We start from the raw sequence: 13,199 nt of genomic DNA, 5'->3' as shown, positions 1-13,199 counted from the left end.
AGATAAAGTATAAACTAAATGGAATACAAACCCCACTAAGGGTAAATAGATGGTGCCACATTGAAGGTGGGATACCTAAAAAGGAAACTCTTGTAATACCAAACTCCATTTGCAAAATACACCAGAGTCTCTACACTCAGATAAGAATACATCTTAGGTAGGATTGCAAAATAACATGCAGCCATATAATGGGAGGCCTCTCTTAGTCTCAGGTCTGCTTTATGGGGCCTAGTCTGCTTATCATACAATATGCAACACAATTCCCTGGCACACTAGGTACAGCAGAAATGAGAAGGGAAAGGGTATGAATATGAATGGCCCTTTCTTCTAGGAATTAGAAGATAGCAGATTTTTTTTTAAAAAAAAAACAGGGGAGTACGCAAACGCAATCCTCCACTACCACAAGTTATATAGTTGAGTTTTCCACATTTGGAGAAATCACAGGGGTCAGCATATCTGGAGTACAATGGATAAGCCTGGCCCTGGGAAAACCACCTTCATGATCATGGTATCTCCCCTGCCAGGTAAGTATAGAGATAGCAGATTTTATCTGTGAATTCTGTTGATGGGACCCATCCCATCCCATATTCTGTAGATTCCATTCATTTATAAGACATTTCTGTATTTTTTTTTCTTTTCTTTTCTGGACAAAGAGCCTGAATGGTCTCATGGTTCCTGGCACAAATCATGCAGGACTTTTGACTTTCAGTTGTGTTGCAGGTGGCAGTAGAAGCAGCCCATTGTTTCTTATATAGCTACTTACTAATCCTATCTAATAAAAGACAAAAAGGGTAATTAACCATACCTCCGCTACCCTTCTTATTGGCTAATCAGGGTGATATGCAAATTAATCACCAACAAAGATGGCGGTTAATTTGCATACGCAGGCTCCAAGCGGTGGAGCGAAGCCAAACAGCCCAGAAGTGGCCGAGCAGCGAGGCCTCACCCCCGGGGATCAGCGGAGGAGCGAGGGCTCCCGGCACTGGGATCAGCGGAGCCACAAGGCCTCAGGGCCCCGGATCAGCAGAGCCCCAAGGCCTCCCGGTCCTGGGTTCAGCGGAGCAGAGAGGCCTCCTGGCCCCGGGTTCCGTGGATCTGAGAGGCCTCCCGGCCCCAGGATCAGCGGAGCTGAGAGGCCTCCCGGCCCCTGGAGCAGCATGACGGGGGTGGCGCCGCAACCCCCAGATTGGCCCTGCTCTGTGGGTGACAGGGGTCAGCACCCTAACTCTCGGACCGGTCCTGCTCTGTGGGTTACAGGGGGCAGCGCCCCAATCCCCTGATCAGCCCTGCTCTGTGCATGACAGGGGATGGCTCCCCAACCCCCTGATCGGCCCTGCTCTGTGCATGACAGGGGATGGCACCCCAACCCCCTGATCAGCCCTGCTCTGTGCATGACAGGGGGGAGCTCCCCAACCCCCTGATCGGCCCTGCTCTGTGTGTGACAAGGTGTGGCGCCCCAACCCCCCATGGGCCCTGCTCTGTGTGTGATAGGGGGCAGTGCCCCAACCCTCCGATTGGTCCTGCTAAGTGAGTGACAGGAAGCGGTGCCCCAACCCCCTGATCGGCCCTGCTCTGTGTGTGACAGGGTGCGGCGCCCCAACCCTCCGATTTGTCCTGCTCTGTGCGTGACAGGGGGTACCTCCCCAACCCCGTGATCTGCCCTGCTCTGTGTGTGACAGGGGGCTGCGCCACAATCTCTCCATTGGCCCTGCCTTGTGTGTGATGGGGGCAGTGCCCCAACCCCCCAATTGGCCCTACCCTGAGCGTGACTGGGGGTGGCATCGCAACCTCCCGATCCGCCCTGCTCTGTGTATGACAGGGGGCAGTGCCCCAACTCCCCAATCGGTCCTGCTCTGAGTCCGACCAGGGGCTGCGGGGCAGGCACTTAGGGATTGGGCCTGCCCGCTGCCACCCGGGAGCAGGCCTAAGCCAGCAGGTTGTTATCCTCCGAGGGGTCCCAGACTGTGAGAGGGCACAAGTGGGGCTGAGGGATACCCCCCCCCCGCCAGTGCATAAATTTTTGTGCACTGGGCCTCTAGTCTATATATATAAAAGCCTAAGTGACCGACTGTTTGACCATTCGACTGTTTGACCTGTAGCTATGATGCACACTGATCACCAGGGGGCACATGCTCAATGCACAGGCATGGAAACATGGAACAGACTGATGGATCTCAGAGGGAAGGGTTGGGGGGGGATGGGAAGAGATTAACAAAATATCTTATATGCATACTAGAGGCCCGGTGCACAAATTTGTATACCAGTGGGGTCCCTCAGCCTGGCCTGTGGGGACTGGGCCAAAACGGGAAGACTGACATCCCCCAAGGGGTCCTGGATTGTGAGAGAGCACAGGCCATGCCGAGAGACCCCACTGGTGCACGAATCTGTGCACTGGGCCTCTAGTAGTATATAAAAGCATAGCTTCCATAAATTGAGCAGCTCTCCTAAGTTAGGTTATGTTTCACCCTACATAATTAATTTCAGAATAACTCTACAAGTTAGGTATTTTCCCTCCCATTTAATGAGAGAGAGAGAGAGAGAGAGAGAGAGAGAGAGAGAGAGAGAGAGAGACCCTGTGGAAAGAAGAAGGAATTAAGACTTGAATTTAAGATCTAAATTTATCACTACCTGGTATTATGGATACTAAATGGTGTTCCTTGATATTTCCTACCTGAGAAGCAAATCTGTTCATCAGCTACAAAAGAGCAGTAGCTAGAGTTCATGGCCAGCCTGGCAGGGAAGATAGTTCTTAACAGAGAACCCTTTGGAACACTAAACCTCGATGGAGGTAGGACTATGGAGATGGCACAAAGCTGTGAAGGACTTGAGGAGATTAGTGAATGGCTCTATCTTTCAGTGAAGTAGAGGTATAGGTGGCATCAGTGTCATGATGTCACCCCCTCCTGTCCACTGCACCCCAAGACAGAACAAAATTTTGGGTATTTACAAGTTCCTGTGTCAAAAGGGAGCACATTGTGTCAATTCCTATAACCACTGTGTCAGGTTGGCCAGGATGGCATCCATGGACTATTGCAGTTCCTTCTGACTACAAAACAGTCCTGGTATATGATTACCAACAACTCCAGCAAGATGGCACAGGCCATCTCTTTTACCTGTTACACTTTGTGAATCAGGTATTTTGCTTTCACAGATTACTTTCTCACATGATTTCTGATGAGAGTGCCAATTTTATTTTTTCTCTCTCAACTTTTGGTTTCAAGTTTCAAGGCCAACCAAGTGTGTTTTCATGTCTATAATCCAATAGCCAAACAGTTGATAAGAATCACATCCCCTTGCCGAAACCGGTTTGGCTCAGTGGATAGAGCGTCGGCCTGCGGACTGAAAGGTCCCAGGTTCGATTCCGGTCAAGGGCATGTACCTGGGTTGCGGGCACTTCCCCAGTGGGAAATGTGCAGGAGGCAGCTGATCGATGTTTCTCTCTCATCGATGTTTCTAACTCTCTATCTCTCTCCCTTCCTCTCTGTAAAAAAATCAATAAAATATATTAAAAAAAAAAAGAATCACATCCCCGAACACTCTCTACCTATTTTGCTACTCAATTCATGTTTAATATCTATCTCAGTGACCTCATTGCCCAAAGACATCCTATTTTATGCCAAGTTTGGCTTCTAGCTTATCACAGATTATATTTATTGTACATGTTGAATGGATGCTTGACAATAATGTGTATTTGGATTCAGGGTTCAAGATTTATTCATTAAGTCATTTTTCATATGTTGCTTAAAACTTCTACTTTGAGTCCATCTGAAATAAGAGGTGTGGGTGTGAAGGCCAATACTCATTCTAATACCTGTGCCTGAGCTGTTCCCCTTGTATGGCAAAGTGAAAGGCTGTGGGCAAAAGTTTTATCTCCTGCTGTTTGGTGGTACAAAAGCAGTTGGCTTTTTCAATCTTGTGAGGACACAATTCCTGGTCTCTGCAAATATCCCCTTAACTCCTTGTTAAATTGTTCTCCCATCTTCTCCAAGCTTCTATGCAGAACTTCTCAAGACAAGACTAACATTCCTTCTTGCTCTTAGCTGCCCTTTCAAGGCTTTAGTTTTTTATTTTTATTTTTATTTTTTTAAAAATATATTTTATTAATTTTTTTTACAGAGAGGAAGGAAGAGAGATAGAGAGTTAGAAACATCGATGAGAGAGAAACATCGATCAGCTGCCTCCTGCACATCTCCTACTGAGGACGTGCCCACAACCCAGGTACATGCCCTTGACCGGAATCGAACCTGGGACCCTTTAGTCCGCAGGCCGACGCTCTATCCACTGAGCCAAACTGGTTTCGGCCCTTTCAATGCTTTATAGAGAAAACAAAAAACATCTGGAGGGAACACCTCAATTTCTCTGATACACACCTTGCTCACCTTCCAGAACAGTCTTTTTGTATAAGGCCAATTCTCCAGTACACTTAAATTTCTCTAAACTTAAAATAATAATTTAAGAAGTCCCTGAAGTTCTTTAAAAAATTAATTTCTGGATATAAATCCAAAAGAATTGAAAGCAGGGTCTCAAAGTGATATTTGAATGCCCATGTTCAAAACTGTCAAAAGGTGGAAGCCACCCATTGTCTTCATTATCAGAGAAGTGTAAGCAAGGAGCCCAGAATGCTGGTGAACCTTGAGCCCTGGCAATGGTCAGAGTTATGCACCGATTGTTTAGTCCAGACAATGGGGGCTCAAGCAATTTCGTGACCAAATAGTCTCAGAGTAAATCTTTCTAATATTTACTGACCTTTAAGATAGTCTGTCTGTTACCACAATTGCCTGTCTGACTAATAGATGTGTATCCAAAATTGAATATAAGGTTGGCAAGGCCTGTGCAGAAGTGGAAGTCCTTCTCCTTGCATTGGGCTTCCTACCTGGACCCCGATATTTCCACATTATTATTTTTTGTCTCATCTCTGTCATTTGTGCACGGCCCTTCTCCAGATCCCTAACCCTGAACCATGCAGGACGTGGGTCATCACATGGAAGCAAACCAAATGTTCATTGATAGATGAATGGATAAGCAAAATGTAGCATAGCCATACAATGGAATATTATTCAGTCTTAAAAAAAAAAGAAAGGAAATACTGTGTCCTGGCAGCAACATGGGTATCTATCTCTCAAAAAATGTATATACACTTTAACAGCTGATAGCTCAATTTTGAAAATGAAATGTATTTTAATAAACAGTGCCATTATAATTATTCAAAGTGTGTGTATATATCCTTGAGGACATTATATTAACTGAAATAAGCCAGTCACAGAAAGACAAATACCACTTATTTGAAGTATTTAAAGTAGTTAAATTATAGGAAAAAGTAGTATGGAGGTTGCCAGGGGCTGGGGGAAGGGGAAAATGGGGAATTGTTTATTGGGTGTAGAGTTTCAGTTTTTAATTTTTTAAAATATATTTTATTGATTTTTTACAGAGAGGAAGGGAGAGAGATAGAAAGCCAGAAACATCAATGAGAGAGAAACATTGATCAGCCGCCTCCTGCACACCCCCCACTGGGGATGTGCCCGCAACCAAGGTACATGCCCTTGACCGGAATCGAACTCGGGACCCTTGAGTCCGCAGGCCAACGCTCTATCCACTGAGCCAAACCAGTTCTGGAGAGTTTCAGTTTTTAAGATAAAAAAGTTCTGGATGTCTATTGCACAGCAATATGGAGGTACTTAACACTATTGAACAAACACTTAAAATGGTTAAGGTGGTAAATTTCTATGTTAATGTGTGTTTTACCACAATTGAAAAAAGTACCTGGATCTAATGTTTCTTTTTAGTTTGCAAGAACATTCTATGGTCATTGTCATCTGTCCTTTAACTCTCACTTCCTTTTTTTTTTTTAAAAAAATATATTTATTGATTTTTTACAGAGAGGAAAGGAGAGGGATAGAGAGTTAGAAACATCAATGAGAGAGAAACATTGATCCAGCTGCCTCCTGCACACTCCCTACTGGGGATTTGTCTGCAACCAAGGTACATGCCCTTGACCAGAATTGAACCTGAGACCCTTCAGTCTGCAGGCCGATGCTCTATCCACTGAGCCAAACCTGTTAGGGCAACTTTCACTTTCTTTTGAAACCACTGTCCTCTGACTTCTGTCCTCACTGTTCCACCAAAACTGATCTTTATTTGTTTGTTAATCCTTATATGAGGATATTTTTCCATTAGAGTTTTTTTAGAGAAAGTGAAAAGGAGGTGGGGGGGAGAGAGAGAGAGAGAGAGAGAGAGAGAGAGAGAGAGAGAGAGAGATGTGATGTGAGAGAAACACATCTCGCTCGTGCTCCACCAGGATGGGGATCAAACCTGCAACCCAGGTACCACACTTGACCTAGAATCAAACCAGAGACCTTTCCAAGCACAGGCAGACACTCTAACCCAGGGGTCCTCAAACTTTTTAAACAGGGGGCCAGTTCACTGTCCCTCAGACCGTTGGAGGGCCGGACTATAGTTTAAAAAAAAACCTATGAACAAATTCCTATACACACTGCACATATCTTATTTTGAAGTAAAAAAACAAAACGGGAACAAATACAATATTTGTATTTGCATGTGGCCCGAGTGGCCGTAGTTTGAGGACCCCCTGCTCTAACCAATGAACCATACTGCCCAGGGCCCAAAACTGTTCTTGTTAAAGTTGTCAATGACCTCTTAATATTTCTGGACTTAGTGTATTCAACCCAGAGTATTAGAGACTGTTCACCACTTCTTCCTGGAAGTTCTCTTATTCTTTGGCTTCTGTGAGACTCTTTGCTGACTGACAACTCTTTTTGCAGCCTTTTCTTTATTTTTTTCCTGCCTTTTTTTCTTCATAAATAGTTCTGTCCCTGGCCTGAGGATCTTTGTGTCTTTAGAGTTCTGCAGTTTCCTTTAGATAGCTGAATTAAACCTGAAGTATCAGCTGTCAGATTTATATTTCTGATCAGATCTCCCTCTGACTAGTCAACTCTATGTAAGTATCCCAGATTTTTCAAACACACCGCCTCAAACTAAACTCATCATTCCTGTTGTGTTTTCTAGCTCAATGACATCCATCCCTGAATTCTATTCTGAAACCTGGAAGTAATTCTGGAATCCTAATTCTTTATTATCCTCCATATCCAATAAATCAAAAAGTCCTATTGATTGCATTTCCCTTATTAATTCTCAAAATTCACCTTAACTGCCAGCACCTTGGCTTAGGTTTGCATTACCCAGTGCCTTTAAGTTGGTCTTTCTGCCTCCAATTTTGCCTTCCGCAATTTTGTCATGCACAGTGATCTTCTTAGAACTTGTTTGATTGTGAGGTTTGTCTACTTAAAAGGCCTTCAGTAGCTTGCTATTGCTTTTAGGGTAAGTCTTTTTTAAAAATATATTTTCATTGATTTCAGAGAGGAAGGGGGAGAGAGAGAAAGAGGGAGAGAGATCAATGATTCAATGATGAGAGAGAATTATTGATTGGCTGCCTCCTGCACGCCCCCACTGGGGATTGATCTCGCACTGGGTATGTACCCTTAGGGAATTGAACCTGGGACCCTTCAGTCTGAAGGCTGGAGCTCTATCCACTGAGCTAATCCAGCTAGGGCAGGGTGAAGTCTTAACTTCTTAATATTTAGCATACAAATCACCTCTGCTCATATATTACTACACTCTTAAAAAATTATATATAAATATTTCAGAGAGGAAGTGAGGAGAGGGAGATAGAAAGATCAATATCAATGATGAGAGAGAGGGGATCGGCCTGCAACTTGGGCAAGTGACCTGACTGGGAATCCAACGGTGACTTCCTGGTTCATAGGTTGATGCTCTACCACTGAAACACACTGGCCAGGCTCACTACACCTTTTAGCCAGCGGTGCGGCAGACTGTTTGTGCCTGCATTCACAAATAGAGAGTGTGAGTTCGATTCTCTGCCAATATTCAGTGCAATGGGACCGAAAGCTGCATTATTTTAACTCAGGTTTTTCCCATGATCACAGATATTACTGAGCATTTAAGCACCTCAGATCCCTCTAGCAGCCCAGACAAGCAACAATGCAGCACTTTTGAGGAGGGGCCAGGGACTACCGCCTCCAGGCGAGGGAGGGTGCGCGCAGGCGCAAGCGCAGGCGCAGGCAAGTGAAAGCCTTTCTAGCCCGGCCCTCCCTTCCCAACGATAACGGAAAGAGCTCACGTAAAGTCATTTCCGGGAAGTGGAGCAGCGCTTTGTTAGCTGCAACATGGAGGCGACTGGTGAAACTGAAAAGCCGGTGAGGCACTGCTCTGGGGTCGGGTGAATGGGGAAGTCGAGCTGGCTCTAGCTTTGAACTCCTCCTCTCCTCCTCCTTTTTTCTTCCCAGGTTTCCGGGGAACTGGTATCAGTGGCACATGCACTTTCTCTCCCAGCTGAGTCTTACGGCAACGACGTGAGTATGACTCAGACACAGCTCCAATTCACCTAGTCTGTGATGGCTGCAGGGCCTCCACGAAATTGTAACCCCCTGCCCTGATATCTTATGTAGACCATCTCTGCTACAAAATCGCGCCTTTCAGCTCATTCTAATCCTTTTGATCCACAAACGGAGGACTAATACCAATGGAAGTAGTTCCCTGCAAATTAGAATCCCGCGTGAAGCATTTAAATATCCCGATGTCCAGAGCGCAATCCATATCAATTAAATCAGAATATCTGGGGCTGAGAGCCCGATATCCATATTTTTAAAGGCCCTCGAGTGATTCCATTGTGCAGTAAAGTTGTAATGGCTTATGGTGTGTCTTGTTTAGATTTTTAAGGAGGAAGCACATGATGTATGTGAGGTTTTGTTTTATTTTGTTTTGTTGTTAATCCTCACCCAAGGATATTTTTGTTTTGTTGTTGTTGTTAATCCTCACCTAAGAGTGGAAAGGAGGGAGAGACAGAAACATCTATATGAGAGACATGTCCATTGGTTGCCTCCGACATGCATCCAGATCAGGGCGGGGATCAAGTCTGCAACTGAGGTATGTGCCCTTGACTGGAATCGAACCTCAGACCCTTCAGTCCACAGGCGGAGGCTCTAGCCACTGAGACAAATTGGCTAGGGCCCATGATGTATTTGAGATACAAAACACAAGGATATGAGAACAGTAGTAACACTCAAATAAGAATGTGATGTAGGCTAGGTGAGTGGATCAGGGCATACGATACAAAACAGTTTAAGAATAAACATACAGAACCTAGACAGTAGATGAAGACTTCACTATGATAGTGGATCTCAAATTGAATCCTCAAAGTGTAGGCGGACAAAGGACATGAATTAGTCAAAGAGCCTGGAGGTAAAACTGCAAAGGGCTTCTTCTGGGGTCAGTGAAATAGATCCCTCCAGTTTGAGTGGGAGATTCTAATGCAGTGGTTCGCAACCTTCCTAATGCCGTGACCCTTTAATACAGTTCCTCATGTTGTGGTGACCCCCAACCATAAAATTATTTTCGTGCTACTTTATAACTGTAATTTTGCTACTGTTACGAATCGTAATTAAATATCTGATATGCAGGATGTATTTTCATTGTTACAAATTGAACATAATTAAAGCATAATGATTAATCACAAAAACAATATGTAATTATATATGTGTTTTCCGATGGTCTTAGGCGACCCCTGTGAAAGGGTCGTTTGACCCCCAAAGGGGTCGCGACCCACAGGTTGAGAACCGCGGTGGTGGGTGCTTGGTAAAGGGTATTTATAAATTAACCTGCTTCATGATACTGTTTCATTTCTAAGTGTTATAGGGTGGGAAATTGGCTATCAGATAAACAAGTGATGATTATGAAATGCCACACTCTTAAAAGTGAAGAGTAATTTCACTTCTATTATTTTATTTTGTTGTTTCAAGGGTTCAGTTGTATATGTGTATTTATTATTTCACTTTTGCAGTGATTCAATTCAATCTTTTAAAAATGTTTTTAATTTACTGATTGGTTTTAGAGAGCATCCAATTTGTTGTTTCACTTATTTTTGCATTCATTGGTTGATTCTTATATATGCCCTAACCAGAGATCTAAGCCACAACCTTGGCTATTGGAGACAACACTCTAAATAGGGCCTAACTCAGTCTTGAGAATGTTATCTACTGTTTTATTTAGTTTCTAACACTTTCATTAGCTTCCAGGAAAAGATAGTCCCTGGCTCATTCTATTTATTAGACTGTGTAGGTAGCTTTTTGTTTGTCATAAGGATAGGAGAATTATTTTATTGCCCAAACCCATTAGTCCAGTTTTTATCCTTTGACAGTAACACCAGGTTTGGTAGATCTCCTGAGCATACAAAGGCTTCCTTAATTTTTTCTCTAGTGGCAGGATTGGGAGATTTCTGACTTGGCTTTTTTCCCCCCTTTCTTTCTTTTTTTTTGCATTTCAAGGGGTGTCCAGGCATGGGTAGTTTTTTTTTATTTTTATTTTTTTAAAAATAGTTATTGTTTTTTTAAAAATATATTTTATTGATTTTTTACAGAGAGGAAGGGAGAGGGATAGAGAGGTATAAACATCGATGAGAGACAAACATCGATCAGCTGCCTCCTGCACACTCCCCACTGGGGATGTGCCCGCAACCAAGGTACATGCCCTTGACCGGAATTGAACCTGGGACCCTTGAGTCCGCAGGCTGATGCTCTATCCACTGAGCCATATCGGTTAGGGCAATTGTTTATTGTTGAAAGTATTACATATGTCCCCCTTTTTCCCACATTGACTCCTTGTAGCGCCCCCCCCCCCCCCGCCCCCAGGCCCTCAGGGCCCCATTGTCTGTGTCCATGGGCCAAGCATATATGTATATAAGGTCCGTGGTTGATTACTTCCCACCCACCCACCTATCCTCCCCACCTTCCCTTGATTCCACATTCTGTTCCATGCTTCCATGTCTCTGGATGCATTCTCTTCATCAGTTTATTATCCCTTAGATTCCACATATGAGTGTGATCATGTGATTCTTGTCTTTCTCTGACTGATTTATTTCATGTAGCATGATTCTCTCCAGGTCCCTCCATGCTGAATCAAAGGGTAAGAGATTCTTCTTTTTTTTAAAGATTTATTTATTTTTTTTTTAAATATATTTTATTGATTTTTTACAGAGAGGAAGGGAGAGGGATAGAGAGGTATAAACATCGATGAGAGACAAACATCGATCAGCTGCCTCCTGCACACTCCCCACTGGGGATGTGCCCGCAACCAAGGTACATGCCCTTGACCGGAATTGAACCTGGGACCCTTGAGTCCGCAGGCTGATGCTCTATCCACTGAGCCATATCGGTTAGGGCAATTGTTTATTGTTGAAAGTATTACATATGTCCCCCTTTTTCCCACATTGACTCCTTGTAGCGCGCCCCCCCCCCCCGCCCCCAGGCCCTCAGGGCCCCATTGTCTGTGTCCATGGGCCAAGCATATATGTATATAAGGTCCGTGGTTGATTACTTCCCACCCACCCACCTATCCTCCCCACCTTCCCTTGATTCCACATTCTGTTCCATGCTTCCATGTCTCTGGATGCATTCTCTTCATCAGTTTATTATCCCTTAGATTCCACATATGAGTGTGATCATGTGATTCTTGTCTTTCTCTGACTGATTTATTTCATGTAGCATGATTCTCTCCAGGTCCCTCCATGCTGAATCAAAGGGTAAGAGATTCTTCTTTTTTTTTAAGATTTATTTATTTATTTTTTAAATATATTTTATTGATTTTTTACAGAGAGGAAGGGAGAGAGATAGAGAGTTAGAAACATCGATGAGAGACAAACATCGATCAGCTGCCTCCTGCACATCTCCCACTGGGGATATGCCCGCAACCCAGGTACATGCCTTTGACCGGAATCGAACCTGGGACCTTTCAGTCCGCAGGCCGACGCTCTATCCACTGAGCCAAACCAGCTTCGGCAAGATTTATTTTTAAGTAGCATCTCCCTTGTGGCTGTTTTCTAGTTTCTTTTTTTAAAATATTTTTTTTTTTTATTGATTTCAGAGAGGAAGGGAGAGGGAGGGAGAGATAGAAAACATCAATGATGAGAGAGAATCATTGATTGGCTGCCTCCTGCATGCCTTCTACTGGGGATGGAGCCCGCAACCTGGGCATGTGCTCTTGACTGGAATCAAACCTGGAATCCTTCAGTCTGCAGGCTGACACGCTACCCACTGAGCCAAACCAGCTGGGGCGAGATTTCTCCTTTTTTACTACTGCATAGTATTCCAAGATACAGATGTATCACAGGTTTTTATCCACTCATTTACTATGGGCCCTTAGGCTGTTTCCAGATCTTAGCTATTGTAAATTGTGCTACTATGAACATAGGCCATGTATACATTCTTTTTGATTCAGTGTTTCAGATTTCTTTTTTTTTTTGCATATTGTGTAATTCTATTTACATAAAGTCCAAGAATAGACAAAGCTAATCTATAGTAATAGAATTACAAAGCAGTTGCCTAGGAGGGGATGATGAATTGACCAGAGAAGAGCACCAGTGATTTTCTGGAGAAGAGAGATTGTTCACATCTTGTTTTGGATGGTGATTATTACACAGGTGTAATTGTCAAAACTCATTGAATTGAACACTTAAGATCTGTCCATTTATATATGTAAATTATCCATCAATAAAAAGGAGATGAGCTTTTACTTCTCTTTCTTTCCCCATCCTATAACTCAGCAGTTTTCAAAGAGAAGCAATTTTATCCCCAGACAGTTTTTGAAGGCATTTTTTGGTCGTCATACTTCCATCATCTAGTGAGTAAATGACCTATACTGCTTCTAAACATCCTACAATGCATAGGATAGTCTCCACAACAAAACATTGTTCTAAAATGTCAATACTGCCAAGTATAAAAATACTGCTTTACTTGGATGCAGATGGCTCTGAGTCCCTAAAGAAGGGTGGACCCATAAAATGGAAAGATCATGGGCACCCACTGACCTGAAAGTGTTTCAGATTTCTTAGGATATATTCCTAGAAGTGGGATCACTGGGTCAAATGGCAGATCCAAATTCAATTTTTTTTAAATTTTCTTTTATTGCTTAAAGTATTACAAAGAGTATTACATATGTCTCCTTTTATCCCCCCCTTGATATTCCCCCGGCCTCCCCTACCCCCCAGTGTCTTATGTCCATTGGTTATGCTTATATGCATGCATACAAGTCCTTAATTTTTTGAGGAAACACCGTACTTTTTTCCATAATGGTTACACTCCCACCAGCAGTGTATTAGGGTTCCCTATTCT

General features: G+C 43.6%; 1 protein-coding gene and 1 non-coding gene across 3 annotated transcripts in view; one reads left to right on the top strand and one right to left on the bottom strand.

Annotated features, from left to right (window-relative positions):
• Nucleotides 1-368: 368 nt before the first annotated feature.
• Nucleotides 369-532, bottom strand: LOC118654914. Its single transcript, XR_004967156.1, has one exon. It is a non-coding gene; the product is annotated as a U1 spliceosomal RNA (small nuclear RNA).
• Nucleotides 533-8,116: 7,584 nt separating this feature from the next.
• PBDC1 (polysaccharide biosynthesis domain containing 1) overlaps nucleotides 8,117-13,199 on the top strand; it is a 32,106-nt gene continuing 27,023 nt past the window's right edge. The window contains exons 1-2 of one of the 2 annotated variants that reach the window (XM_036305691.1): nucleotides 8,117-8,231; nucleotides 8,322-8,387. In XM_036305691.1, the coding sequence (XP_036161584.1) occupies nucleotides 8,202-8,231; nucleotides 8,322-8,387 (96 nt within the window). In that variant the 5' untranslated portion in view covers nucleotides 8,117-8,201. The remainder of the gene's footprint in view (nucleotides 8,232-8,321; nucleotides 8,388-13,199) is intronic. The other variant, XM_036305693.1, reaches the window with a different exon arrangement.

The sequence above is a fragment of the Myotis myotis genome, unplaced genomic scaffold, assembly GCF_014108235.1.
Source record: "Myotis myotis isolate mMyoMyo1 unplaced genomic scaffold, mMyoMyo1.p scaffold_m19_p_4, whole genome shotgun sequence".
NCBI classification, from domain to species: domain Eukaryota; kingdom Metazoa; phylum Chordata; class Mammalia; order Chiroptera; family Vespertilionidae; genus Myotis; species Myotis myotis.
Note: the sequence above shows the minus strand (reverse complement) of the source record. Positions and strands in the feature narration are given on the sequence as shown.